This window comes from Biomphalaria glabrata, chromosome 16 (genome assembly GCF_947242115.1).
Source record: "Biomphalaria glabrata chromosome 16, xgBioGlab47.1, whole genome shotgun sequence".
Lineage (NCBI taxonomy): Eukaryota > Metazoa > Mollusca > Gastropoda > Planorbidae > Biomphalaria > Biomphalaria glabrata.
The window spans coordinates 29,955,478-29,978,494 of NC_074726.1; the positions used below are offsets into that span (position 1 = coordinate 29,955,478).

General features: G+C 36.0%; 1 protein-coding gene across 1 annotated transcript in view; it reads left to right on the forward strand.

Annotated features, from left to right (window-relative positions):
- LOC106054014 (titin-like) overlaps nt 1-23,017 on the forward strand; it is a 199,332-nt gene that overhangs the window by 70,544 nt on the left and 105,771 nt on the right. The window contains exons 13-19 of the mRNA XM_056013914.1: nt 561-853; nt 2,818-2,994; nt 4,876-4,945; nt 5,118-5,210; nt 5,734-5,829; nt 6,858-7,022; nt 8,461-8,613. Coding sequence (XP_055869889.1) covers nt 561-853; nt 2,818-2,994; nt 4,876-4,945; nt 5,118-5,210; nt 5,734-5,829; nt 6,858-7,022; nt 8,461-8,613 — 1,047 coding nt within the window. The remainder of the gene's footprint in view (nt 1-560; nt 854-2,817; nt 2,995-4,875; nt 4,946-5,117; nt 5,211-5,733; nt 5,830-6,857; nt 7,023-8,460; nt 8,614-23,017) is intronic.

A 23,017-nucleotide genomic window follows, 5' to 3' on the forward strand; every position in this document is an offset into this window, starting at 1 on the left:
CAATGTTCTTCCCAATTATTTTTGGAAGTACAATCCATGACTTATATATATATATATATATATATATATATATATATATATATATATATATTATAGCTTTTATATAGCGCTACTTTCATGCTTATAGCATGCTCAGAGTGCTTTGGTCCAATCTCTTTTGTGGACCAGTGGGGGGGAGGGGGTATCTAGGAGTTAGGCGCTCAGTAAACACAACTCTGCCCGAGTCGGGTGTCGAACCTCGAGCCCCCTTCTAGGTAGCCAAGCCAAGCCAAGTTCAAGCGCACTTAGCCTCTCGACCACGCTTCCCACTTATGGGGCTAGGGGACCAAATGGTAAAATGCTTGGCTTCTATACCAAGGGGTTCTTGAGTCTAGTAAATACTGGGATTATGAACTTCATGATTTTTAGGATGCGCTTGAGTCCACCTAATTCTAATGGGTATTAGACATAAGTTAAGAAAGTTATGGTGGTTGTTCATTGTGCTGGCCACATAACACCCTTGTTAACAGTTGGCCATATAAACTGATGAACCTTACTTATTATGCCCCCCTATATTATAGGTATACCCAGACTATGTAGCAGTTGCTGACTACAATCCCTCAGATGGAGAGAAAAACTCCATTCGATTATCCGAAGGACAAATTGTAGAAATTATTGACAAGGAAAGGTCTGACTTGTGGTTGGTTCAGACTCGACCAACCAAAACATGTCCTTCAAGGCAGGGATGGGTACCATCGGCTTATTTGGAAGAAAAATCTGTGTCTGCTCAATTCATGAGAAGGTCAAGGGAAACGTTTCGTGAAGAAGTTCTGCAAGTGAAAAATAAACAACAGGAAGCAGGATTGAAGAGACGGTGAGATTTATTTTGTTTCGTTAGTTCTAGGAATGCAAAAATAAAATCATAGTCCATCATTTTCTCATGCATTGAAATATTTAGGGAATGCTTCAAAGATTTGTTAGCATAATAAAGTCCATCAATTTCTTATGCATTTTATACCATTTTCAACATCACTGAACAGTCATTTAGAATCAAGCCATTGCTATCAACACTTTTATCAGGCATCTAACTTTGTGTGTTATGTAGCCTATTAGTGCTTCAGTGATATAATATTAATATTCTTTTGATGCCTTAGAAAGAAAAATCTACGTTTAGAACTTCAAAATCAGAATGAAATTTATGAGCATTACAATGTATTAGGTGCAATTTTTTTTTATAGATAAAAATATATTATGAAACTTGCTTGCTACCAACCATAAATCATTAAAATTGATTGGTCATTTTGTTTTCTACCATTTATTTGATTGATCTTAGGATTTTGAATTAATTCTGAAAGAAGTATTTGTAAAAGCATTTGAATTCAATTAATATTTAAAAAAATTTAAAATCATCTTTACTATAATGTACTCTATCACAGTGGGCTTTGTAAAAACTCTCTATAGAATAAAAGTAAGCCTACCTTTTTCAAACTAACTATCTTTCATACCCATATTCACTGATATGGAAAATACATTTTATTTAAACGAAAAAAAAATACGATCTAGGATTTCTTATATATAAATCTATACACATTAAAAATATTTCCATAAATACTCTTTTTTTTTGTACTCTCTAGCCCATTTGTCATAGCTTCCTCAGAAGAGAATCCATTTGAGTGAGTTCCCTCCCCGTGTTTTGCTATTCCCATGCATGATATGTTTTCAACTGATAGTAGAAAAAAATTAGATTTCAAACATTTTCACATTCTAGACATCTGAGATTTTCAATGATAAAAACGCTTACATCTTGATGTTTCTACACTTTTTCATCACATTTTGTAAATATTATTTTCATATAATGTAGACTCTCAGGTTGGTTTATTTAAATTTTGTATAGTCAACACTGTTTGGTATTTATGGTACATTTGAAAAGTCTTTGTCTTTCTTTAATTTATTGCCTTTATTATTTAATTTTCATTTTGTTATCTTTTAAGTTTAGCTGTGTTTTTTTTATTTACTAAAAGGTCACAACTTAAAAAACTAACCACTCAAGTTGCACTTCTCTTACAGAATGTCACCAATAACTAAATATCTGTGAAACAGTTTGTATCTTCATTTTCAGTTGCTTTTTTATTTATATAATTTGTGTAATTATTTTTTTTTAGATGTATTGAAAAAAATGTATAAATCTATAATAAAATAAAGTGTCTAGTAATTTGCTCAGAAAGTCTAGTTTATCTCACTATATTGTAACAAATGAAACAAAACAAAACAAAAAATTTTGGTACTTTAGACAATGAATATTTTTTTGCAGGGTATTTATTTCACGATAACCCTAACCCTTGCCTTAAAAATGTATACTTCATTTTATAAAAAGAACTTTTTAATGTTTCAATGTTGCACATCAAAGAAGTAAATGTAACTCGCTCAAAGAAATGTATCACCTTTTTTTCTGTCTTCTTTGTAAGCTAAATAGACATATATTTTTCTTTATAATTATTTATGTGATAATAAAATGATTTTGTTCAGCTTAATAAATCGTTAGATTATATTTTCAAATTATTCATTAATTACTGCTTCTTGCAGCTATGTCTTAATGTATACTTCATTTTATAAAAGGAACTTTTTAATGTTTCAATGTTGCACACCAAAGAAATAAATGTAATTCACTCAAAGAAATGTATCACCTTTTTTTCATTTCTGTCTTCTTTGTAAGCTAAATAGACATATATTTTTCTTTATAATTAATAACTATTTATGTGATAATAGAATGATTTTGCTCAGCTTGATAAATCGTTAGATTATATGTTCAAATTATCCATTACTTACTGCTTCTTGCAGCTATGTCTTAAAAGAACTTGAGGAAACTGAGAGAGAGTACATTCGAGATCTAAAAACGTTGATTGACAACTACGTTCAACCTGTAGCCTCTATGACAGAGAGTCTACCAGATCTGCTTCAAGCCGGAGCTGACCTGATTTTTTCCAATATTTCCACCGTTTACAAGTTCCATGAAGGGTAAGCCAGTCTTTTTAAGATAGTAAATTTTATGTAAAACATTATCTCCCTTGATATGGCATGGCTATTTTAATTAACAAGTATGAAAAATACTTTTAAAAACCTTGCTCATATTGTGTGAAATGTGTCATGGCAGAGTTTAAGTCATTGGTTAATATGCATGACTAAATGCATGACGCTTAGGACGTAATCATCTTCTTTTTTGAAATAACGTCTGTATTATATAAGATAAGATTACTTTGAATCAATCATAACTGTGCACAATAAAGCTAGTTACACTCCTAGTCTTGCAATGTTTACATGTCTGCTATCTTGCATAATGACAATAGCCCAATTCGCTCTTTGGTGGGAGAGCAAATTTTATCTTTCATTAGCTTAGTACATTTTCCATATAAAATGAAATTAATTAATTACAACTGGTTGGTTAATTTTTGATTGACTCATGTATTGTCATTGACAATGAATTATTGTGCAAAGTTTCGCCTTGATCCGAGAATGGGAAGCGGGAGAAATAACGTGTACAAGATTTTGACAAGACAGACATACTAAGTTTATATAAGGGAAGTGAAAATGTTTTCTATTGTTTTTTCCATCATGCTGTTATATAATTAGACACTGTGTATCTATTATGAACTTAAGTTTTTTTTTTCCTGATACATAGAGTTTAATAATTTTTATTTAAATTTCAACCCATTTACATAATGGCATATTTCACTACAGTCAATACATTGTTTCATTCAGCATTTTTTTCTCTGTATTTTAATGTCAAAACATTTTACAGTCTCACTAAACAGAATCATTAATTTTTAAAGATTGATTTTGTGTAGTGCAACTTTCATGCTTGTGGCATACTCAGTGCTATAGGTCCAATCTCTTTCATTGGACATGTGTGTAAATATTCTTACTGGACATCAAAATGTAAATATGTTAGCTGGCCACCAAGATGTAGAAAACTGTGATTACCAGTGGTTGTATCTTTGTTACTTCTGGGTTCGCGTGACTGAGCACTGACTATTGACTGGCACTACACATTTTGTATGTAACAAACATAACTATTATATATATTATATATATTCATATATATTATAGCTTTTATATAGCGCTACTTTCATTCTTATAGCATGCTCAGCTTTGGTCCAATCTCATTTGTGGACCAGTGGGGGGGAGGGGGTATCTAGGAGTTGGTTTTCCATGCTGCCTTTATGCGCTCAGTAAATGCAACTCTGCCCGAGACGGGTGTCGAACCTCGAGCCCCCTTCTAGGTAGTCAAGAGAAGCCAAGTTCAAGTGCACTTAGCTTCTCGACCAAAATACTTCAAGCATACAGTTACAAATCACTGGTGTAAAATGAAATGGCATGATATCCTTCGTAGTTGTTATATAAACACAATCCAACATATTGAAATACAGTTACATTCGCATCACAGTGGTATCTAATATTATAATTGTAATTATATATATATATATATTATATTATAATATAATTAGTATATCTCACACTAAGTACAACTATAATAATACATCACGTCTGCATCACAGTGGGTAACAAAGGCAACTCCAATAACATGTACTGCTCTAAGTACAGAAAACTACTAATTAGTCATTCTCACTTCCTCTTTCTACCCAGAGGTTTCTGGTGCTTTCACCTTCTTGACCCAAGGTTTACAGATAACACTCAACGTCAAACAAGACTGAGACTGTGACAGTGGAGAAAGAGGGGTATCTGGAAGAATATTTCCTTATTGCCATTAGGTGCTCAGCAGACACAACTTAGCCCCAGTAATGATTCAAACTCAAGCCCCATTGATAGTAATCCAAATAGTTTTTGCTATTCAGCCACATATCCCACAACTTTTATTTAAAAAATTGCTTTTTTCTACAGACCATTCTTACAAGATCTCATCGGCTGTTGTGCTAATCCATCAAGTATTGGACCTACTTTCTTGCGATGGGTTTGTTTATACTTTATGTAAAAAAAAAATAATATTCAAATCGATTTATGTTTAATATAAAATGAAATAAGCAAGCTACATAGCATTCAATATATGTAGTGTAACATCAAAATGATTAATATTAATAATTTTGACAAAGTAATTATTTTCCTTTTTTTACTTTTTTTTTCAGGAAAGTGAATTTTATAATTACATCAAGTATTGGTCAGACAGAGAGGCTGCTGGTTTTATATTAGAATCAGAAGACATCAAAAGTTTCTTCAAGGTTTTAGTTTGACAAATTTCTACCCTTATAGTAAAAACAAATTCCTTTAGTTTTGAGAATTGAAATGAACCTTTAACATTTCTGTAATTTAAGACTTCCCTAAAACAGTTACAAATACATGCATTAATTGTGGCAAACTCTGCCGCTCCAGAATCGGTTTGATCAGCCACTCCAGATTCTGCCCTGTTTCAAAATAAAACCAAATCAATGACTCATCTGGGCACATCCATTGTCTTCCGAGACAGAAGGAGACATATATTAATTTAAGACTTCCATAGTTAATGTCTTTTGTTGCCAAAAGGGTTAAACAGGTTAAAAATAGATAAATGGCAATAGTGAAGATAGAAATTTGAATGTAAAAAAATGGGATAATCAAAGAAATATTTTTAAAACAAATATGAATGCAGGAGCAAATGACAGCTAAAATAGACATTTGGATTAAGGTTTATAACTCAATAAAATTTTAGGGTTTTAATTTAGAATTGTTAAGAAATAATTTAATGTGTCCACTCTTTGTTAATAGGAGCTCAGCAAGAAACAGGCAGTGCCAGGGGAAGCAATCTTTAGTTTGCTAAATCGGCCGATTGAGAGATTGAAAATGTATCAGCTACTGCTGAAGGTAATAAGATTCACCTCACCTGATGCATCCCTTAGTCTATTGGATGATTGGGGCTCCACACATGATCTGTTGACTGTCTTTCTCCTTTCCTATGTCTTTTTCCAATGACTATGACAGACTTATCCATGAAATTAGGGTGTTACATTGTATCAGTAACTATTAAAAGTAGTTATATTAAACTGTTACAAAACAGCTAATGTTGATTGTAACCAGATCCTAGTTTTGCTAGATTCAATTAGCTACTTTTAAAGAAAAATGCTAATACATTTAAATTAGTATATGGATGTATATATAATGGATGACTGCCAAGCCACACTTCCGACTTGTCAAACTGCTCCCTGGTTTGAACCCTGCCTGTTGTCATTCACTGTCATCTCATAGGAAGTTTGGGCTAGGATTTAATTATTTTCAATCTTGAAGGAACATACAAAACTAACAAGTAAAATACTGTTACTAAATGTTTTAAACTACACATTAATAAAATCTGGCCATTAAGAGTTTCTAATTTAAGAAGGTAAAAACTAAGCTTCTCTTTGAGACCTAAAGGGATTTAAAAGATGATGTATTTATATTCCTGTGACCAATGATCTGTGATGAATTCATATGACCAGCACAATATGAAAATTAGCCTTTACTTTTGTCACTAAAGTTCAGGTAATCTTCAGCCGATGTTTGAGGTTACGCAACATTTCTAAAAATCCATAGCTAAAAATTCCAGCCATCATCCGGATACAAACTCAAGATCATCAAATTGAAAGTCAAACACTTAACCACTCTGCCACCTCAGCAGACTAATGATCCGTGAAGTGTAGACCTTTTAAAATTAACATTTTAATAGATAATAGTATAGTAAGATATCAAACTATCAGTATTATGTCTAGAAATTAAATATACTTTTTCTTCATTGTGCTTCTTTTCTTTACTCATATTTTTTTCAAAATAAATTAATTCAAGACTCTTCTTTCTTATTAAAAACTAATTGTGGACTTCAATTTAAAAAAATGAGACAAACTATTATTGTATTTCAGGACATTTTACGCTTTTCTGCAAGAGCAGGAGATGATTGTAGCCAGGTAGAAGCAGCCATTGCTATGCTAATATCTATTGAAAAAGAGGTTGGTAATGCCAAGTTAATTCCCCTGTTGGAAGGCTGTGATTTTGAACTGACAGAACTTGGCAACCTCATTAGACATGTAAGTTTATTTAAATAAAAAAACAACAACAGAAAGCAAAGAAGAAACTTATGGATTTGATTATAGTTTTCTTTTGTCTGATTTTGTAGGTTAAGGATAAGTACAGTGCAGTGAATAGGGAGACTCATTTGTGACCTGTATATTTTGTTATACCTGACACAGAGAAAGCCATTGTCTGATTGGGTCGACTCTAAGTTCTCTTTTTCACTTATTTCTGCAAGACTTTTTCTTTGAGTTTTAGATGAGTGTCCTGCAGCCTTTGTGTTTTTCTGACGTCACCATCAGAGCTATTTGCTACTAGTAAGAGTAAAAAAGTTCCCCTTTGAGACCTTGGCCAGCACAATGACCAACTGGCTTTACTTTCCCCCAACTAAAGCCAGGTACCCTTTAGAGCTGGGTAGACTCAGGTGACGCCTTAAAAATCCCAAAATTTAAAACTCAGTCTTCTCCAAGATTTAAACCCAGGACCCCAGGTTCTGAAGCTGAGCCCTTAACCACTCAGCATCCACACCAATTATAACTTAAGGTCCATAATAATAATAAATGACATACAAATGTCTTTTAAAAGCTGGTACTTAGTTTTCGTTTCAATTGAAGGCAGTGCTAGCAACCAGGCTAATCCTTTTTAGAAAGGAATTTATAATTTTGTATTAATTCTTTTGCGAGAGTAAGTAAATAAGTTAAAATATAAATTTTTCCCCTAACTACTGTAGATTGTGTTTATAATGCACCTCTGTTATACTGTTCTCTTTTAAGCTTGCCTAGCTTGTTTATTTAAATGAAAGATTAAATTTAGCATGTTTAGAATTGTAGAACCTTTAGCATTGGATCTCTTTGTGCCTGTATCATGTAACTCTTCGTGCCTGTATCATGTAACTCTTCATTATAAGAAGTTCCCCATTGATCTCAGACAGATAACATGCTTCACTATATTCAAGAAAAACATTAAGACCTATCTGTTAAAAACTTGTGTAGATTAGTTTGTCATTTTAGCTCTAGTGTTTATGTTTGTAATGTTATCACAGCCCCTTGAACCTACATTATATGTTTGTTAACAGTGCTCTATAAATTAAATTGTTATTATTAAATCTAAAAATATTTAAATAAATGAGCATACATTTTCACTATCAGAGTCAATGACAACATTGCAAGATGTTCATGGTGCATTCTTGTTAATACAGGGGTTCTCAGCCTGAGGTCGTGACCCCCTTGTGGGTTGATTGACGATTTGCCAGGGGGTCGCCTAAGACCATCAAAATTATGGATTGTTATTGTCTACTCTTCTATTGCTGTATGTGTGTGTTGGGGGGGGGGATCGCGGCAGAGTGGGGAAATATAAAAAAGGGGTCGCCGAGCTCAAAAGGTTGAGAACCGGTGTGTTAATACGTAATGTAGGTTTAGGCTGCTAACTTGTTTTAATAACGTTATTTTGGGCCAGGATGACCTGTGCGTGTGGGAAGGTGACGTGAGCTCTACCAGGGTCAAGGACAGACACGTGTTCCTCTTCAGCGAGAAGATCGCCATGACCAAGAAGAAAAAACCAGAGAATGCTTCAGACAAAGCCGGCTTCACCTACAGGACTTCTATTGATGTAAGTGTGAATCTGTTATTCTTCAAACTTCAATGTTTATCTTTCTCTTTATACTTAGGCTGCAAGGGTTTTAGAAAACTTTTTCTGATGTGTCGCTGGGATCTCTTGAAGAGAAAACTATCACCTTCGTCTATTCCTTAGTCTGTTGAACCGTCGGGGCACCACACATGATCTTTCTCCATTCCTTCCTGTCTTTTGACTTGGATAGAATTTCTTACAATGACAGGCCTGTCCTTTCTTTGATGTTTTTTTCCTATCACTTTCTCAGTCTGCCTCTTCTTTTTTTTCCTTGTACTGTTCCTTGGAGGAAGGTTTTTGCAAGCCCTTAGGATCTTGTGATGTGGTCATAGAGTTTAAGTTGGCGTTTTTGGTCAGTGACAGTGGCAGGTCATTGTGGGGTCCTATTTTTGTAATTAATCCTGTTTCTAATCTATTGATTTGTGATGTGGTCTTTGTAAGCAATGCTTACGATCATTCTGTAGCATCTTAGTTGCATTGCTAGGATCTGCAGTCAGCATTCAAGATTTGCAAGCATATAGGAATTGAAAATATAAGAACTTATGATAAAGATGTGATTTGGGATGCCACTTGCATGGCTAAGTAGCATAAACAACTAGGTGTTTCCCAAATTTTTTCCTTAATGGGAAACTTAGCACATTCAGAGTATTTAGCGGGACACTTTATTTTATTTTTTTTAGATTAATTCATGTGGTGGCCTACTATTTAATTATTCCAGTAGTTCGTGGGACACCGATTCTGGCCTCATGGAACAATAGTGTTCCGCAGAACACAGTGTGGGAAACACTGCTCTAGATTAAGTCTTATCAAAGGGGCTCAACTCCCTTTTCAAGCTGAGTTGTGCTCCCCTGAGAAAACATTCTACCAAATACCTTTCACCTCCTTGTCCACAATGGCAGGGTCGGATTAGGGGGAAGGCAGGCTGGGCTACTGCCCCTAGGACTCCACAAGACAGGGGCTTGTCAGGTTAGTTATTTAGCTCAAAGTGGGTGCTTAAAAACTCTTATGACTTCGACCCTAAATAAACCCCAAGCTTTACTATTAAATACACTAAACTCCAACTATCCAGAGAAACACGAACTGCAATCAGAAAACACATTTGTACTCATAAATAACTCACGTCTTCTTCCACTCCAGATAACAAGTGTCCAATTAAACCCTGTGTACCAAAAATCAAAATATATTGTTCACATTCAATCTTCAATACTCGTATACTGTTCACATTCAATCTTCAATACTCGTATACTGTTCACATTCAATCTTCAATACTCGTATACTGTTCACATTCAATCCCCATCACTCGTATACTGTTCACATTCAATCTTCAATACTCGTATACTGTTCACATTCAATCCCCATCACTCGTATACTGTTCACATTCAATCTTCAATACTCGTATACTGTTCACATTCAAACCCCATCACTCGTATACTGTTCACATTCAATCTTCAATACTCGTATACTGTTCACATTCAAACCCCATCACTCGTATACTGTTCACATTCAATCTTCAATACTCGTATACTGTTCACATTCAAACCCCATCACTGGTATACTGTTCACATTCAATCTTCAATACTCGTATACTGTTCACATTCAATCCCCATCACTGGTATACTGTTCACATTCAATCCCCATCACTCGTATACTGTTCACATTCAATCCACATCACTCGTATACTGTTCACATTTATACCCTGAGAATGTATAAGAAAAGGTATATAACTCTTTCATCCATCCATCCCAGTGGCGTTACAGCCCATGATGGGGTCTGGTTTGCTTGACCACATCTCTCCATTTTATCTATCCTGGGCTTTACGCTTTAAGCTTTACGCCCGGACTTTTAGCTGTTGTAGATCTGCTTCTAGTCTTCAAGTCATTACTCTTTCATACCTAAGTAAAGAAACAATACATTCGCTCTCTCGCCATACCTGCCCCCCCCCCCCCAAAAAAAAAAAAAAAACAGGTCCCATTCAATAGAGATTTAAAAAATATTCACATTTACACAGATCTGCAGCTTTTACGTTTTTCTTTTTTAAAACAATTTTTTTCCGCATTTTTTTTTTACCGAGAATACTTTAAATCTTACGGTTGCCAACAGAATTATAACAAATAGGCTCCGAACAACAATGTGAGGCCATCAAAACTAAACCCAATAGTACCACCAAGTGATTTACACCCGCCTAGAATATCGATTTCAGCGAAATTATCATTAACTTTTCGTCAAGCAATTAAAATCATATCATTGTCCATTTAAATTAACCCCAGGAGTCACTAATGTTCACTTTCAGGGCTGGCGTTAGGCCGATTTGACCGATTGCTCCAATAGGGCCCTGTGCCTAGCAGGGGCCCCGCAATTTACATTAGGCATATCACTATCAGTCACGGCTCTTGTCTCAGGCTTTTAAAGATGTAGGACTTAAAGGGTTAACATGTTTAGTGTAAGCCTATCGTACGATTGACGTTAATTTTAATTAACCCACTGGCAAATAAATTGCTTCCTATGCATGTTGTATAACCAAAGTCGGTATAATGATCTAATCAATAGTAATAGTTGGTATTGTAGAAAAACATTTTTGAAGAGGAGCCTCTCAAGCATCCATTAAATTGGGCCCCGCCTTCATCTGTCCGTTAGTTGGACCGTTGAGGCACCACACAGGATCTGTTCACCGTCCTTCTCCATTCCTCTGTCTTTTGCCTTGCAAAGAATCTCCCTCAATGGCAGGACTGTCCATTCCTTTATGCTGTCTTCCCATCGCTTTCTGTCTGCCTGTTCTTCTTTCTCCTGTTACTGTTCCCTGAATGAAGATTTTTTGCGAGCCATCAGGACCTTGTAAAACGGCCATTGAGTTTTAGTTCTCGTTTTTTTTTAAACAGTAGGTCATTGTGGGGTCCAATCGCTGTACAAATCCCGTCTCTACACTCTAATTACAGGCTACCATTCCACAATCTAAGAAGTGCTAGATCTATCAATAGATTATCATCGGCACAACCGGAACTGAGACTCCTTCATTTATAGTTCATAATCTACAATAGTTTGACTAGTCACAATCTCATTTTCTATGTAAACACATCTAGCTTTAAATTCCAATGCCCACATTAAATGCCGAATATATTTTCAATAAGGGTTAGTGGCTCCTTTCTCGATGTTGATTTCAATAGTTACTAAATCTTGTTTTTTTTTACCTTTACCTATCCCTTAGTCTGTTGGACCGTTGGGGCACCAGGCAAGATTTGTCGACTGTCTTTCTCCATTCCTCCCTTTTTTGCCTTGTTTAGAACCTCTTTCAATGGCAGGCCTGTCCATTCTTTAATGTTGTCCTCCCATCGCTTTTTCTGTCTGCCTCTTCTTCTTCTTTTCCTGGCACTGTTCCCTGAAGGAAGGTCTTTGCGAGCCGCGTAGATCTTGTAATGTGGCCATATTTTTTAAGCTAGTGTTTTTTTAACTATAGTTAGCAGGTCGTCGTGGGGTCCAATCGCTACAGTAACCCTGTCTCTAATCTCTTGGTTTGTGATGCGGTCTTTGAACGTGATGCCTAGGATCCTTCTACAGCATCTCAATTCCATTGCTAGGATCCTCCTCTCTGGCTCTGCAGTCAGTGTCCAAGACTCACAAGCATATAAAAATGTGGCCATGACCAGGAAGCGCATCAGTCTGATTTTGGTGCCAAGGTTTACGTTTGGTTACGTTTCTTAAAATAATTTAAATGATAAAACAACAAAGCGAACTCTCATAAGCCAGAGTTCATGAATGAATGCTATTAACGCACTTACATATGATGATATGACGCAATACACACTATTACAATATTAACTCCCTTGAAAAGGGAAATAATTATTAACAACTGCCTACATACATATATGCACATGCAAAGTGTTAACAGTTTCATTCTGTCATTATAACCTCACTGTCATTTTCAACTCTCTTCTTAACAATTTTGCCTCTCTTTCTGTCATTTTCGCCTCACTTTCTATCAGTTTCGCCTCACTTTCTATCAGTTTCGCCTCACTTTCTATCATTTTCGCCTCACTTTCTATCAGTTTCGCCTTACTTTCTGTCATTTTCGCCTCACATTCTGTCATTTTCGCCTCACTTTCTATCAGTTTCGCCTTACATTCTGTCATTTTCGCCTCACATTCTATCATTTTCGCCTCACTTTCTATCAGTTTCGACTCACTTTCTATCAGTTTCGCCTCACATTCTGTCATTTTTGCCTCACTTTCTATCATTTTCGCCTCACTTTCTATAAGTTTCGCCTCACTTTCTATCAGTTTCGCCTTACATTCTGTCATTTTCGCCTCACATTCTATCATTTTCGCCTTACATTCTGTCATTTTCGCCTCACTCTCTATCAGTTTCGCCTCACATTCTATCATTTTCGCCTCACTTTCTATCATTTTCGCCTCACTCTCTATCAGTTTAGCCTTACATTCTGTCATTTTCGCCTCACTCTCTATCAGTTTCGCCTCACATTCTATCATTTTCGCCTCACTTTCTATCATTTTCGCCTCACTCTCTATCAGTTTCGCCATACATTCTGTCATTTTCGCCTCACTCTCTATCAGTTTCGCCTTACATTCTGTCATTTTCGCCTCACTCTATCAGTTTCGTCTTACATTCTGTCATTTTCGCCTCACATTCTATCATTTTCGCCTCACTTTCTATCATTTTCGCCTCACTTTCTATCATTTTCGCCTCAGTTTTCTATCATTTTGGTACCACACATAATTTTTCTACCGTCTTTCTCCATTCCTCTTTGCCTTTCGCCTTGCATAGAATCTCTTTCAATGCCAGGCCCGTCTATTCTTTTATGTTGTCTTCCCATCGCTTTCTCTGTCTGCTTCTTTTTTTTTTAAGATGCGTTTTTTGTTGCCAATAATCAAATTGCAGACTGTAGACTTGGTGCGCATTTTTTTAAAATCTGTACCTGTCAGTGTCAGGTTTGAATACAGAGGCCTTGATCTCTCACCTGCTGGCAATCAATAACTCAGCGAAATTAAAGTGCATCACCTCAGCGCGAGAAAAAAAGATTTAAATATATATACACACACACAACGCTAGTAGCAAGACCTGCCCGCCATGTTTGCCATGTTACACTTCTAAGCAGAGGCGGGTTCAGCATGCACAGGACTTCTGCTTCTTTTTGGATAAGTTTAGTTTTGGTGGCAGTAAGGGCTAGTTTTGGTGGTTAGTAAGGGCTAGTTTTGGTGGTTAGTAAGGGCTAGTTTTGGTGGTTAGTAAGGGCTAGTTTTGGTGGTTAGTAAGGGCTAGTTTTGATGGTTTGTAAGGGCTAGTTTTGGTGGTAGTAAGGGCTAGTTTTGGTGGTTAGTAAGGGCTAGTTTTGGTGGTTAGTAAGGGCTAGTTTTGGTGGTTAGTAAGGGCTAGTTTTGGTGGTTAGTAAGGACTAGTTTTGGTGGTTAGTAAGGGCTAGTTTTGGTGGTTTGTAAGGGGTAGTTTTGGTTGTTAGTAAGGTCTAGTTTTGGTGATTTGTAAGGGGTAGTTTTGGTTGTTAGTAAGGGCTAGTTTCGGTGGTTTGTAAGGGCTAGTTTCGGTGGTTTGTAAGGGCTAGTTTTGGTGGTTTGTAAGGGCTAGTTTTGGTGGTTAGTAAGGGCTAGTTTTGGTTGTTAGTAAGATCTAGTTTTGGTGGTTAGTAAGATCTAGTTTTGGTGGTTAGTAAGATCTAGTTTTGGTGGTTAGTAAGGGCTAGTTTTGGTGGTTAGTAAGGGCTAGTTTTGGTTGTTAGTAAGATCTAGTTTTGGTGGTTAGTAAGGGCTAGTTTTGGTGGTAGTAAGATCTAGTTTTGGTGGTTAGTAAGGGCTAGTTTTGGTGGTTAGTAAGATCTAGTTTTGGTGGTTAGTAAGGGCTAGTTTTGGTGGTTAGTAAGGGCTAGTTTTGGTTGTTAGTAAGATCTAGTTTTGGTGGTTATTAAGTGCTAGTTTTGGTGGTTAGTAAGGGCTAGTTTTGGTGGTTATTAAGGGCTAGTTTTTAGTTGATTCAGATACGTTGGTAGTTGGATTAGATGACGTCATTGTTAATACGACGCAGTGTACTAAAAGCTGAACAGGAAAGAACCGTTTAAGCCATTAAAAAAACAACTAGCAAGAGACCGTGGAGAGTGGGGCGTGTTTTTGCTATGGCCCTGTGTTCTACAAGAAACGCAAAGGAAAGATGATGAGGATGATTGTTGATACGAGATCGGGGTGCGCAAAGACCTTCCTTCATGAAACATTACCAGGAAAAAGAAGAATAGAAGACAGCGATGGGAAGACAACATTAAAGAATGGACTGCCCTGTCATAGAAAGAGATTCTATCCAAGTCAAAAGACAACGAGGAATGGAGAAAGACAAGTCAACAGATATTGTGTGGAGCCCCAACGGTCCATCAGACTAAGTGATAGGTCAGGTGAAGGTGATACAATATCGAGGGATTCATTACCGCCACTGATATAAGATAAGATAAGATAATTTTATTGATCCAATCAAATGGAAATTCAGTTTGACTACAGTTGACAACCTCAGGGTAACTACTTTACAAAAACAATATGGATGAAAAATTCGAACAACATTCACACACTAAAGACATACACATTCACAACCAGCGCTTGATGAGTTTGACTTCTATGTACTTCTCGATGACGACAGCTGATCTTGTAACACTCTGACCGAAGTGGGATGAAGGAGTTTTAAAATCTTTCTGTTTTTGTCCTAATGCTGTCACCCTATATGAAAATAAGACATTTTTCTTCTTCTTTCCTATTATTGGCTTAGGCTGAGTGGTAGACCGTTAGGCTTCCGAACCGAAGGGTCTAGGGTACGACTCTCGCTGAAAACTTAAGGATTTTGAATTTCCTTTTTTCTAAGGACGTTCTTCAGTTATGGAGTGTGTGTGTTTCCTAAGTTACATAAAAGGGAGTATTTATTGTTGGTTGTAGAGAGGGAGCATTTATTTAATGTTAGTCTTTTAGTAAGCTGTAGTAAGTACGCCAGACGACTCCAGGCTGCCAGAATGTAAGACATGTTTTGATAGTGTTAATTATATTTCACAATTTAGTATTCAACTCTTAAGCTAGTCTCTAACGGACGAAATCTGTTGTTTATTAGGACGTCATACTGGGTAACAGCAATAAAGAACAAGGGACATTACTCCTCAATACTGAGTAGTATAACCTATATAATACACATATCATATCTAACCCATTCAATCCTATCAGATCAAATCCGATCAGAATGAGACATCATCAGCTTCATAAACTAAGAATTGATCATTTAAAAAAAATCAATTACTTGATGCAACCATGCATGTGACATCTGGGCGGATGGAAGAAATAAATGTTCTGTTACTACAGAAAAAATAAATTATTGCAGACAATTAAACATAAAGATTATTTAGCAGAGACTACGTGTTGATATAAGCAGACATTGAAAAGCCACTATTTTATTACGTCACATCCTATCAAGTACTTTTCACACAAACATCCACAACAAATGATGACGTAATATAAACGTATTGTCACATCCTTCCTTTTAAAGTTGTTAAGATTGATATCTACTTGGCACTTTAACAAGTCGAACCCTTCTGGTTGTCTTGAGTGGTACAAGTTCTCTAGACGTAGGTCTACAACTGCTTGTTTCGTTAGTTCTGGCAGTTGGTTGTTCTGCGTCTTCATCTTCAAACTCATCTTGAAAATCGTAACTGCAACATGTAACTCTTAAAAATCGACACTAATAGCTGGGAAAAAAGTGGCACTGTATAGATCCACATTGATAGCGAGTATAAAGGAAGGGTCCAGGATTGCAGATGCCATACACAACATTAGTAGAAAGAAGGGTGAAAATGCAACGGCCCCTGGTGATTACAGATGCCCAACCTGTGACCGCAGCTGTGTATCAAGAATTGGCCTCTTTAATCACACAAGAAGTTGCAGAGGGAAAAGATTATCTCTCATTTGTCTTAATCTGTATCATAGTAAACCTTTATATACTGATTAATGATTACCACTCATCATTAATCCCACCGCTGCCACCATGTTAATTAAGATCTAGGTTCACAGTTAGCAATAAACAAACAACAACCATTAGTGTCATGGCGGAGAACGATATTTTAGTATATTGAACGCGTGCACCTTTACGCACCATATCAACAGAAATGTCTACGTCAAAATTCGTATTTAAAAATCGTTGATTTTGCTTGTAGATTTTTTCCATCATTTGTCCTTATGACGTACGATCTGGGTGACGTAATGAAATAATGGCTTTCAATGTCAACACCTATCAACATGAAGTCTCTGTTAATTAATCGTTCTGTTTATTAGTCTACATTACTTTATTTATCCGTGACAACAGAACAAAAAGAAACATTGATTTAAGACTAATTTGGATAGACCCTAAAGATGGCGGTGTTGGGAATTGTGGGAAGACAACAGGAAATAAAAAAAATAAAATGGCTTGGTGTGAAATGTAGTTCTTCACTAAGCCAGACTTTGACTTCTATCACGTGACTCTAGTACTGGTTCTGACGTCACCATCGTTCTATAACACATTTTTCCCCAGGTAGAGCAGAAATGTAGTTGAGTTATGAAAAACAAATGTGATCTTAGCTGTCAGAGGAAATTAAGGAGCGATGGGAGGAGGGGAGGTAATCAAATAGAAAATAAACTATTCAATTCGTTTTTCAAATAAATTAATTCATTGTGATGTAACCAGTTTAAGAACCTGCTTTATTTGAATATATTATGGGAACGAGACTGCATCCTCTGTGTTGTGCGCATAGTTTTTTGTGGGTTTTTTTTAAAAATAGTTATCTCGATCGATAGAGATATTTAAAATGTTGAATATTTTATGAAGGTATAGAGATCTCAACAGCTGTTTGGTCGTGTGATATGCGCGCTGGACTGTCGTTCTGGTGGTTTCAATGGTCCCAGGTTCACACCCTGCCCGATGCCCCCCCCCCCCTCCTCCGCGTCCTGAAGAGTGTTTGGGCTGGGATGAAATTATCTTTAAATCAGAAGGGAACATTCAAAACATGTAAAACATCCGAAATTCACTAATGAATATTTATAAACTATTTATGCTGATTATATTACAAACTCTTTGTGTCTTTCTGTAGATCAAAGGGCTGTAACAGTACTTCCCCTTAGGCTTCTGTTCTGGGTAATGCCCCCTGAACTATATACATGACTTTTAACCTCTAGTGTTTGAGATTGAATTAGTTCATGTTGAATGAGTTAAAAGTTTTTTTTTTTTATCTTTCAGCCCAAACCCCTCCAGTATGCTCCTACCCACTGAAGCTTCTATATGTAATGTGTTTATGTTGTCCACTTGTCTTTGTGAGAGATATACAATTAGATAGAGCCATCGTTTGTCTATTACATGCCTAATGGCTGTCTGTGTCGGCTCTATCGAAGCTGTTGGTGAACTGATGTGGCGAGGTGGGGGAGGCACTAGCTTGGGAATGTGACCATTGGCCACTGGGGTGGTAATTTGCATACGGGCGAAATGACTCTGGATCAGACGAATGTTTTTTTGGACATTCCGATGGTCTAGAGGCTAGTTTCGCTTGGTGCGTTATCGCTAGGCGGTGGTGTCGAATCCAGAGTCACAAGTTCGAGCCTCGGTCGGCGCATGCCCTTATTTTCGTAGCATTTTAATTCACTACTTTCTCTCTTAATAACTTGGTCCCTGGTGCTGTTATTCATTTATGTTTAATATATGTAAGTATGACGACATGTCGGTGTTTGAACTCTGACCATCGCGCCATCAAGGAGAGGTGCATGGCCAAAATTTCCGACAATACATTCTAAGTTTAAGAGCACATTCTTTGTTCGTGTCTCAAATGTTATCATCCAAAAAAGACGTTCTCCCTAAGCACCTACTAAGGACTCCATTTGAGTGTAGCATTCAGTACTTTAAATTTTAACTACTGAATTAAATGCCACCAGTGGAAGTCTTTGGAAATGAAGTAAATGCCACCAGTGGAAGTCTTTGGAAATGAAGTAAATGCCACCAGTGGAAGAAATTGAAATGAACGCCATCTGTGGAAGGCAGTGGAGTTTAAGTAAATGCCACTAGTGGAAGCCAGTGGAGTTTAAGTAAATGCCACTAGTGGAAGCCAGTGGAGTTTAAGTAAATGCCTCTAGTGGAAGCCAGTGGAGTTTAAATGAATGTCACTTGTGGAAGCCAGTGGAGTTTAAATGAATGTCACTTGTGGAAGCCAGTGGAGTTTAAGTAAATGTCACTAGTGGAAGGCAATGGAGTTTAAATGAATAACACTAGTGGAAGCCAGTGGAGTTTAAATGAATGTCACTTGTGGAAGCCAGTGGAGTTTAAGTAAATGTCACTAGTGGAAGGCAGTGGAGTTTAAATGAATGTCACTTGTGGAAGCCAGTGGAGTTTAAATGCATGTCACTAGTGGAAGGCAGTGGAGTTTAAATGAATGTAACTTGTGGAAGCCAGTGGAGTTTAAGTAAATGTCACTAGTGGAAGCCAGTGGAGTTTAAGTAAATGTCACTAGTGGAAGGCAGTGGAGTTTAAATGAATGTCACTTGTGGAAGCCAGTGGAGTTTAAATGAATGTAACCAGTTGAAGGCAGTGGAGTTTAAATGATTGTAACCAATGTAAGGCAGTGGAGTTTAAATGAAGGCCACTAGTGGATGTTTGTGGAGTTTATATCTCTTAAAATGTTTACACCTGTGCTAGACCTTGGTGGCGCGGCTGTATATATTCTAAGCGTCGTGGCAGTGACGGTTCGAGACCTTACCAGCGTGCAGACGTAACCTCGTTTTGGTTTTGAACGGTTGGCCCTATATTGTCCAATTCAATTATTTCGTACCAGCAGTACCATTGCATATCCTTCTCGTTTCTTTAATCCCCGCTGTAACCTGGGATATGTTATAATCATATCACCTACATAAAATAAACTTTGGGAAGAGGGATGTGGAAATTAGCGGGAAAAAAATGACGATTTGCAAGAGGTGGGGTGGGGGCTGAGAGGGTAGGCTGCTCACCTTTCTTCACCTGGTCCAAGGTTTGTGTACTCATTGGAGTGAGCGCCTGATTTCGTTAATAACAGGAGGCCTCGTGTGGAACCGGCACTGCGGAGCGAAACGTAACACACACATAGCTCAACACCCCACAAACACACACATTCATGTATCTACTATCACACACACGCCAGCTACACCAGGGCGCTCACCCTTTCACACACACACATATACCTACCTATGTTCCTTTCTTTGTATGGTCCAGATCTAGTACGCAATTTTGTGCTGACTTTGTTGTCTTTTGTTCATGTACCACAAGAAATGATTGGTGGATTGTCGCGAATGTAGGAGGATGATAACTTGTTTGTTTTGATTTGGTGAGTAGTTAGTTGCTCATAGACTAACGCCTAATCCTCATAGTTCCAACATATTTTTTTTTTGCAGAGAGAAATAGACATACATTATATCTCATGTACTCAGACATTTTGTATTACTTGGTGCAGAGCCGGCCTTCGGCATAGGCAAATTTGCGGCTGCCTTGGGCATTCAATAAATAATTAAAAAAATGCGAAACTTAGATTCCAATCTGAAACAAAGCAGAGCACTATGACACTATGTTTAGCTTACTAGTCTATGTCTGCGATGTATGAATTTCAGTTATTTGTCGATTTAGATGTAGCCGGGCAAGTGTTTAACTCTTTCTCTCCGTAATTATTTACCACATTCTGGTGGAATCAACGTTGGGATCGTCAGTTAGGAGAGAAAAAGTTAATAAATTGCATAGCCTACTTTTTATATCACTGTTTCTTTCTATTGTCTTTTTAAAAATTTCATGTGGTGGCCACCAAATTCACTTCGCCAAGGACCTCCAATTATCTAAGGCCGATCCTTTTTTGAGATATAAAACACTTTAATTAGAGTAAAGGCGTATCTATTATTAATGCTTTTGTTACAAATAGGACCAAAAGTAGGCCTTCTGTACGAAATCGGAACACTTTTGAAAGGTCAAATCATTAAAAACATGCAATTCATTTTTCATCATTCTAAAGTTTGTACCTTATACACTTAATAGATAAAGATTTCGCCCCTTCATTAAAATTAAGATAGCTCACTTAGTCATTGCCTTTCTTTCTTTATTTATGGATTGTCGTTCTTCTTTCTTGTTTGTTTGTTTGTAAAATGTTTTACATGTTTTGGATGTTCCTTCAGAGTTCAAGATAGTTAACTTCCTAGTCAAAACTTCAAACCTCCCGCAGGACGACGGGTCATGGGAGTGGGCAAACCGCACGACCAGGCAGACATCTTTCTTTCTTTCTGTATTGTCTTTCTTTCTTTCTGTATTGTCTTTCTTTCTTTCTGTATTGTCTTTCTTTATTTCTGTATTGTCTTTCTTTCTTTCTGTATTGTCTTTCTTTCTGTATTGTCTTTCTTTCTGTATTGTCTTTCTTTCTGTATTGTCTTTATTTCTGTATTGTCTTTCTTTCTTTCTGTATTGTCTTTCTTTCTGTATTGTCTTTCTTTATTTCTGTATTGTCTTGCTTTATTTCTGTATTGTCTTTCTTTCTTTCTGTATTGTCTTGCTTTCTTTCTCTATTGTCTTTCTTTCTTTCTGTATTGTCTGTCTTTCTGTATTGTCTTTCTTTCTTTCTGTATTGTCTTTCTTTCTGTATTGTCTTTCTTTCTTTCTGTATAGTCTTTCTTTCTTTCTGTATAGTCTTTCTTTATTTCTGTATTGTCTTTCTTTCTTTCTGTATTGTCTTTCTTTCTTTCTGTATTGTCTTTCTTTATTTCTGTATTGTCTTTCTTTCTTTCTGTATTGTCTTTCTTTCTTTCTGTATTGTCTTTCTTTCTTTCTGTATTGTCTTGCTTTCTTTCTGTATTGTCTTTCTTTATTTCTGTATTGTCTATCTTTCTGTATTGTCTTTCTTTCTTTCTGTATTGTCTTTCTTTCTGTATTGTCTTTCTTTCTGTATTGTCTTGCTTTATTTCTGTATTGTCTTGCTTTATTTCTGTATTGTCTTTCTTTCTTTCTGTATTGTCTTTCTTTCTTTCTGTATTGTCTTTCTTTCTTTCTGTATTGTCTTTCTTTCTTTCTGTATTGTCTTTCTTTCTGTATTGTCTTTCTTTCTTTCTGTATTGCCTTTCTTTCTGTATTGTCTTTCTTTATTTCTGTATTGTCTTTCTTTCTGTATAGTCTTTCTTTATTTCTGTATTGTCTTTCTTTCTTTCTGTGTTGTCTTTATTTCTTTCTGTATTGTCTTTCTTTCTTTCTGTATTGTCTTTCTTTCTTTCTGTATTGTCTTGCTTTATTTCTGTATTGTCTTTCTTTCTTTCTGTATTGTCTTGCTTTATTTCTGTATTGTCTTTCTTTCTTTCTGTATTGTCTTTCTTTCTTTCTGTATTGCCTTTCTTTCTGTATTGTCTTTCTTTATTTTTGTATTGTCCTTCTTTCTGTATAGTTTTTCTTTATTTCTGTATTGTCTTTCTTTCTTTCTGTGTTGTCTTTCTTTCTTTCTGTATTGTCTTTCTTTCTTTCTGTATTGTCTTGCTTTATTTCTGTATTGTCTTTCTTTCTTTCTGTATTGTCTTGCTTTATTTCTGTATTATCTTTCTTTCTGTATTGTCTTGCTTTCTTTCTGTATTGTCTTTCTTTATTTCTGTATTGTCTTTCTTTCTGTATTGTCTTTCTTTCTTTCTGTATTGTCTTTCTTTCTGTATTGCCTTTCTTTCTGTATTGTCTTGCTTTATTTCTGTATTGTCTTTCTTTCTGTATTGTCTTTCTTTCTTTCTGTATTGTCTTTCTTTCTGTGTTGTCTTTCTTTCTTTCTGTATTGTCTTTCTTTCTTTCTGTATTGTCTTTCTTTCTTTCTGTATTGTCTTGCTTTATTTCTGTATTGTCTTTCTTTCTTTCTGTATTGTCTTGCTTTATTTCTGTATTGTCTTTCTTTCTTTCTGTATTGTCTTTCTTTCTTTCTGTATTGCCTTTCTTTCTGTATTGTCTTTCTTTATTTTTGTATTGTCCTTCTTTCTGTATAGTTTTTCTTTATTTCTGTATTGTCTTTCTTTCTTTCTGTATTGTCTTTCTTTCTTTCTGTATTGTCTTTCTTTCTTTCTGTATTGTCTTGCTTTATTTCTGTATTGTCTTTCTTTCTTTCTGTATTGTCTTGCTTTATTTCTGTATTGTCTTTCTTTCTTTCTGTATTGTCTTTCTTTCTTTCTGTATTGCCTTTCTTTCTGTATTGTCTTTCTTTATTTTTGTATTGTCCTTCTTTCTGTATAGTTTTTCTTTATTTCTGTATTGTCTTTCTTTCTTTCTGTGTTGTCTTTCTTTCTTTCTGTATTGTCTTTCTTTCTTTCTGTATTGTCTTGCTTTATTTCAGTATTGTCTTTCTTTCTTTCTGTATTGT